Source organism: Tripterygium wilfordii, chromosome 7 (assembly GCF_013401445.1).
Source record: "Tripterygium wilfordii isolate XIE 37 chromosome 7, ASM1340144v1, whole genome shotgun sequence".
NCBI lineage: Eukaryota > Viridiplantae > Streptophyta > Magnoliopsida > Celastrales > Celastraceae > Tripterygium > Tripterygium wilfordii.
Genome location: NC_052238.1, coordinates 3,190,539 through 3,198,180, shown reverse-complemented (window position 1 = coordinate 3,198,180; position 7,642 = coordinate 3,190,539). Strand labels below are relative to the sequence as shown.

At 38.6% G+C, this 7,642-nt stretch overlaps 1 protein-coding gene across 3 annotated transcripts; it reads left to right on the top strand.

Annotated features, from left to right (window-relative positions):
- The first annotated feature begins 259 nt into the window (after positions 1 to 259).
- On the top strand, positions 260 to 3,786 carry LOC120001681 (ETHYLENE INSENSITIVE 3-like 1 protein). 3 transcript variants are annotated; one of them, XM_038850104.1, is made up of 2 exons: positions 260 to 438; positions 1,479 to 3,786. In XM_038850104.1, the coding sequence occupies exon 2, from the start codon at positions 1,498 to 1,500 to the stop codon at positions 3,418 to 3,420; it is 1,923 nt and encodes a 640-aa protein (XP_038706032.1). In that variant the 5' UTR covers positions 260 to 438; positions 1,479 to 1,497; the 3' UTR covers positions 3,421 to 3,786. The 3 variants fall into 3 exon arrangements, with proteins under 3 accessions (XP_038706032.1, XP_038706031.1, XP_038706030.1); XM_038850103.1 differs by having other exon boundaries at positions 261 to 477; positions 1,496 to 3,786; XM_038850102.1 differs by having other exon boundaries at positions 261 to 477.
- Positions 3,787 to 7,642: the final 3,856 nt, after the last annotated feature.

Below are 7,642 nucleotides of genomic sequence, written 5' to 3'. Positions count from 1 at the left end.
AAATAGCAACATTCGGATATAAATAACTCAAAAAAAATATAATAAACAATGAAAGGAATACAAATAAGAATTAAAGCAAGAGGGTACGAAGCAGAAAGACTAAAATTATACTGGGGGTGAAAATCATAATAAGTAAAAATGTAAGGTAGGTTTATTACAAAAAGGGCGACAGAGACACGGCCCCAACGCGTGGATTGCTATAAATGCACACTAAACGTCAAATCCCAAGGTCACAGATGGATTAATTACCTGACCCACCTCTTCGCTTCCTCTCACTTCCTTACCCCCAAATAATAGTAATTATACTCCTCGTCTTTCACATTTTCTCATTTTCAGTTTGTCACCACCCCCAAACTATCCCATAGACCAACTCAGAAAATCAACTCTCTCTCTCGCTGTCTATAGAAGGTGAAAGAGGAAGGAAGGATTGACCTGAAGGTAGAGTCTCAGATTATAGACCAAGCTCTGTTTCTCTTTGTAAGCTCCTTTCCTCATGATTGCTGTTATGGGTGTTCAATTTCTCGTGGTCTGTTTTGAATTCGACTCCTTCCCTGTCATGGGTCTGGGTTGTATTCTTGCAAATTCATTTTTTGATCAAAACGTCTGCTATTTGTCGGGATGATTCAAAAATATTGGGGTTTTATCTCTTGATTGCAGTTTCCTCTGTTAGTCTTTCTACAAAAAGTCATTTCATACCGAATTTATTGCTCGAGTCAGTTGATCAATAAAAATGATTGTTCGCTTTTGTTGTGATGATTTCTGGTCTTTTTTGTTGTGATGATTTCTGGGATATGGGTTTTCAGTTTATTGACTATGAAGGAATTGGGTTTATCAGCATGTTTTGTTTTGTTCAAGTGCTTTATTTGATCGAAAATTTGAAACAATTCTTCTAATTAAATTTGTTGGGAAGTATTTCTCAGTGTTCAGTCTGTCTCCGTCCTTCACATTCTTAGATCTGGCATATTTAAGGTTTAATTAGATGCAAGTTATTGAAATCTGATTGCTTGCTTTCAGGATTGAATTGCAATGAAGCCACTGGTATCTGTAATTGCTTTAATTTCATATCTGTTGGGTTTTAGATCTATTAAACTTCTCAGGTTTCGTTTGTTTTGATCATTTCAACAAGAAAAAAAATCTCTTTAAGGGTGGATTCGCTTTTATGGAATCTGGAATTTCTCTGCAATAACGTTTTTATCCAAATCAAATGTTTTCTTTGTGGAAGACTGATTGTGGGGATATATTGTTCCTAGATATCAGCCTTAATAGGGTAGCCCTGTTGAAATGGAATGAAAATCTGAGGCAAGCCTTGAACTTGAATTGAAGTGATACTGTTGTAATTATTATATTATACTGGCTAGATTCATTTCATCACAACAAGTTTATTGGTTATTTATGGGGTTTTGATATGCCAGATTATCATGACGACAAGTTGATATTTTTATGGAAGTTTTTTAAAATTTATATTAATTTCGTTTCAGGTTACATCATATTACAGATATGGCAATATTCGACGACGACATCCTACTCACAGGTGATGTGGAGTTCCTGAATGCTCCTCCTGCAGGGGCTGCACAGCCTGGGCAAGATCCCAGAGTAGTAGAGGAGGATGAGGAGTCCGATGATGACATTGATGTCGCGATGCTGGAGAGGCGTATGTGGAAGGACAAGATGCGCCTTAAAAGGCTCAGGGAACAACAGGCGGCGCCGCCAGCGGAAGGGGTTGACTTCGCAAAGCAGCGGCAATCCCAGGAGCAGGCTAGGAGGAAGAAGATGTCCCGGGCGCAAGACGGCATTCTCAAGTACATGCTGAAGATGATGGAAGTCTGCAAGGCGCAAGGGTTTGTCTACGGAATTATCCCAGAGAAGGGCAAACCAGTTACAGGGGCATCTGACAACCTCAGAGAGTGGTGGAAGGACAGAGTGAGGTTTGATCGGAATGGTCCAGCTGCTATTACCAAGTATCAGGCTGATAACTTGATACCTGGCACGAGTGATGCTGGAAATGCCATCGGTCCGACCCCACACACTCTGCAGGAGCTTCAGGATACAACTCTTGGTTCCCTCCTCTCAGCACTGATGCAACACTGCGACCCTCCACAGAGGCGGTTTCCTTTGGAGAAAGGACTTTCTCCACCATGGTGGCCCTCAGGGAATGAGGAATGGTGGCCTCAGCTGGGATTGCCGAATGATCAAGGCCCTCCACCGTACAAGAAGCCGCATGACCTTAAGAAGGCATGGAAGGTGGGGGTCCTCACTGCCGTCATCAAGCACATGTCCCCTGACATTGCCAAGATTCGGAAGCTGGTGAGGCAGTCGAAGTGCTTGCAGGACAAGATGACTGCCAAGGAGAGTTCCACTTGGTTGGCCATTATCAACCAAGAGGAGGCTGCGGCTAGGGAGCTTTTCCCTGACATGTGTCCACCTCTTTCGTCGGCTGGAGGAAGCGGCTCCTTGGTGATCAATGACTGCAGCGAGTATGACGTGGACGGGGCTGAAGGGAACTTCGACTTGCAGGAGGTAAAGCCAGAGAATCTTGACTTGTCCAAGTTTGGGATGCACAGAATGATGGGAGGACTGCCCGTTCAACAGCCTTACCCAATCAATGGAGAAGGCATCACAAACTTGGACTTCATACGGAAGAGGAAGCCCTCGGATGATCTTGCCAGCATGATGAATCAGACCATCTATACATGCGAGTTCAGCCAGTGTCCGTACAATGACATCCGCCTTGGTTTTCGGGACAGGACTGCTAGGGACAACCACCAAATGAATTGCCGACATAGAGGCAATTCTACTCAGTTCGGTGGGTCGAACATTCAGGTCAATGAAGTCAAACCATTGATATTCCCTCAGCAATCATATGTCCAGCCGACAACTGCTGCTCCGTCAGTGAAATTGGTGCCAACTGGGTTCGACTCGAAGGTAGATGGACCACCAGTGAGGTTGGCTCCTCCTAGCTTCGATGTGTCCACACTCGCCGTGCCAGATGACGGGCAGAAGATGCTGAACGAGCTGCTGTCAATTTACGAAACCGAGGTCCAGGGCAGAAATATTGCAAGTTCCGGCAACAGTGCGGTTGCTGCAGCTCAAAACCACTTCCGGCAGAATGTTCAGCACCAGCGGGACCAGGCCATATGCAATCAAGGGACTGTTATGGAGGGAAATTTCTTCCCACAGTCCAACGCGCACAACAGCCAGCAGATGTTCCCTCGGGATGATGGCTCCCGTCAGCTACTCCAGGCTCTAAATCCTCCTCTGAACAGCCAGCGGACCACCACCAGTTTCACCAACCAGAACCACAACAGCTTCAACACAATGTTCGGGGCTCCATTTGACCTTTCGTCCTTCGATTTCAAGGAGGATCTTGACGGGCTAATGGACGTTCTCCCAAAGCAGGACACGACAATGTGGTACCAGTAAGAATGCCAAGCAAGGATATTTCAACACTGTCCGCTGTAACAGTCTGTTGTGGGAAGGACTTGGCCTTCGAACTCCACCTGTCTCACCAGTCATTTCCTTTCACCTGCTTGTACAAAGCAAAGTAGGGTTGTTAGCAAGGTCTCAAAACTGGACAGTAAAATGCAAAAGCTCCCATACTGCTCTACAACCACCTATTGATGGAAATTTTTGTAAAATAAATAATATTAGTCAATATTATGTGTATGTATTTCTGTATTTTAATCAAATACGCAGTATAGAAAAAATGATTTGTACTGTATTCGTAATATACCTCTAAGCTTGTACTGTTTGAATCAATGGATGGAAGCAAGGTTTTGTCGTCTTGTAGATCTTTGTTTGGTCATATGTCCACGTGAGCTTAAAGAAGACGACCCACCACCAGTAAATGTTGGATGACTGGTTGACCCTTATCTTTATCCACTCAAACTTGAACTTTCTTGCTATTGGAAGGTCGGGACTCATTCAAGGCAGGCGGCTGCCATCGACTTTCTCTGAAGAAATGTATTGGTCCAGCTGTCCACCTCTTGATGTGTTCAATTCAAGAGTTCGGAACTTGTCGTTTCAATGGCAATAAGTCCTGTTTTAGAGATCTTTTCTTTTAAGACTTTGAAGCTTGCAAGCATTCAAGCTCAACCATTGATCCTCTTTCTTTTTGGCCCTTTTGAGTATCTAAGGAGGGAGAGGAAAACCTTTTTAATGGAGAGAGTGAGATTTGGGGGGTAATGAACGCAAGTGGAGGATTCGAGGGTGGGTTTCAAATTTTCAATTGATTTCTCTCATAGATTCATGTAGCCAGATACAAAATTTTAAGGAACTAATAGTGAAATTTAATTGGAGTATTGGATATTGATAACTAACTAGCGATACCAATCCATTTAAAAAGTAAGAAAGAGTAATGACTTGATTGGAAATTATAATTTCATAGTTTATGACAAACTACACGATTTAGGTTTCTATCATTTTGAATAATCAAAATAATATCTCTTTGTGCCATTGATCAGTTGTGGCAGTAAACAAAATGTTCAAACAATAATGCATTTGGAGGGCAAAGCCATTATAGAACCTTTTATTTCTAGCATTTATTTTTCTACCCATTTCAAATATGGATGTCAAGAAACACTCTCCCTCTATAACTTATAATTCTGACCATATTCATGCAACCTAAAGAACTCATTTTTGGTAAACCTAATTTACATGGTAATTTTGGTATGGAATATATATTTATATTACATGAATTTACTTCCTTATTTTTTTTCTTTCTAATTTCATAGACTTACTACTCGGACCGTCAAACCCGTGTACACATAAATTTTTCATCTGACAACATGGTAAGTTGTGTCAAAGTCCGACACATGATCGCATGAATATTACGTAAAAATCATATAAGAATATTAAACCCTCACCAACCTTAAGCAATAATTTTTAGTTACAAAATAATATTAATATAATAATATAAAATTCATATTTAGATGATAAAATTATGTTCATGTAGGTGCCAACCTGTGTTTGGTATTGTAGTTGTTGCACAAAAGGGCATGACTCCCAAGAGGACACACACCCACATATGTGAAGCAAAAAAGAGTATAGTTTGGGTCACTACATCACACACCTAATTTAAGTACCATCACATGTGGACATTATATATACAACTCCTTCATATCAAATTATAACCCAACACTCACAATTATTTGTATAATTAAAATAATAAAAAAGTGAGGAATTTATTAATTATTAAATATAAATATTAGTTTGTTGAGTGGGTTAAACTCCAAATGTTAGTTTGCCAGGGGACCTTGACCTACTTTTAATTTATAATTTTTTTTGAATAACAAAATTAATTTATGTTTTTTTTAAAAAAAAACTTTTTTAGGTGCATGAATCAGGAATAGTGGACCACACGACGTTAAGAATCAATTATATGTAAATAATTAAACAATTTTCTAAATAAATATTTGTGTCGTTTCATCATAAATATTATTTAGGAGATGCCTAGATCTAAATGACAGATATTTGTGGTGGTCACTATATCTCAAACTACTCTGAATTAAATACATTTTTGACTGACTTTTAGGGAACTAAATAACCAACAATTATATATATATATATATATATACACACGTACATTCATATATATATATATATATATCATTTTTTTTAAACGAGAAAGGAAGATTTTAACTCTGATTATCAAGGTGATACATATCATATCATTCTAACTAGTGGTTTGGGTGTATATATATATATCATCTTCAACTATTTCTATACACCATGATTTATTTTATTTTATCACTATTTCTTTATTTGTATTATGGGTAATTAATAAATCATTGAAGTCTTCTTCATCATAATACACAATGTTGTTATTAAGATTTGTTTATTTATTGGGACTTTTGGAGGCCGGTACACTAGATTATACTTAATTGTAAAAAAGTGCAATCACTAAAACATCCTTTTAAAAAAGTACACTGGGGATCATCTTTTACCAAAATAACCTCAATTTTGATTTTCTCTCTCCACGAATTGTGATACAATAGTGATACTTTTAAATAGAATATCCAATTTAGTGTTCAATTTATATTTTTGGCTCATAAAATGATGATATAAATGTTAGAATGTAAATTTGATAGCATTACATGTCTTTCTGGTTCAATTATGTCATTTTAGTGGATTTTTGATGTTCGTGATACTATAGTGATACATCTCTGCAGCTGTAAATGTTTTTCCAAAACGAGCAAGAGATGTACAAACCAAGAAAAGAAAACCAAGAAAGGAAAAGTAATTAGGAAGAAGAAGTATGCATATTGGTTCAATTGTATCATTTTAATGAATTTTTTGTGTTCGTGATACTATAGTGATACATCTCTGCACTTGTAAATGTTTTTTCAAAACGAACAAGAGAGGTAACCAAGAAAAGAAAATCAAGAAAGGAAAAGTAGTTAGGAAGATGAAGTATGCATACTAGTTTCATCATTTTAGTGGTTTTTTGGTGTTGGTGATACTATAGTGATACTATAGTGATACTATAGCGATACATCTCTGCAAAAAACGAACCAGAGTCCAGATCTGCAAAAAAACAAAGCACAACCCAGATTGAACAACGAAGCATAGTCCAGATCTGTCAAAAACGAAGCAGAGCAACTCGACGCAGTCCAGATTGAGCAACGACGAAGAAGGAGATGAAGAGAGGAGAAACTCAGCCAAAAACGGAGAAGAAGACAACGAAGAACCAGATCGAGAACCAGAAGAAGAAGAAGAAAAAGAAAAAGAAGAAGAATGAGAGAAAGAAGGAGATAACTTTTAGTAGAGAAGAATGAGAGAAAGAGAGGACACACTAGAGTTGGATAGTTGGAGGGAGAAGAAGAAGAAGAAGAAGAAAGAGGAGGGTATTATAGGTATAAACTAAAAAATATCTTAAGTCAGATGACCAAATTACCCTTAAATTGCACTTTTTTACAATTTTAAAAATGTCCATAACTTTTTTACAATTAAGTTGTCTAAAGTGCTCTTACTGTCAATTGTCCGTTATTTATTTTTGAAGCAAAAAGTCCAAGTCAAAGAAATCCAGTTTGAACAAGGCGGACCATTTCTCCAAAGTCCAGAGGAGTTGAGTGCACGTGCACGTTTGGACCAAATATGGGCCCATTAGCATTTAGGGCTTCTGTAGGACTGAAATGTCCCACTCTTATGGGCTATTTGAAAACGACAGTGTTTAATGGATAAGAACGCAGGGTTTAAAGCTGAAATTTAGTCACGTGGATTTAGCTATTAAATTGAATTGTAAATTTATGATTTTCGAATTGATATTTCATGTATGAAAATATTGAATATGTTCAGTCTGGGCTTATATTAAGCATTCCTCCCAAGTCCGATAGAATTTAACAATTGGGCTGCAAAGGCTGTCCAGGCCGGCCAGTGCTAGGTAGTTGGCTTGAAAACTGGGCCGATAAGGCCTTGAAGTCACGACAATAAACCTCGAACTCGAATCCTATGATAGAGATAAAGAGAAACTTTTAGCCCAAAATTAGCCAGACATATCAGGTCATAGTCATACCGGACCCACATACATGTGGGCTTCACTAAATGTTGTAGGCCCGGCCTGAGCCCAATTCTTGTGACAAGGATGTGACTCATCACGAATCCTATTTTTCTCCAAGTAAAATTTTGTTCTAATATCGGTAACTTC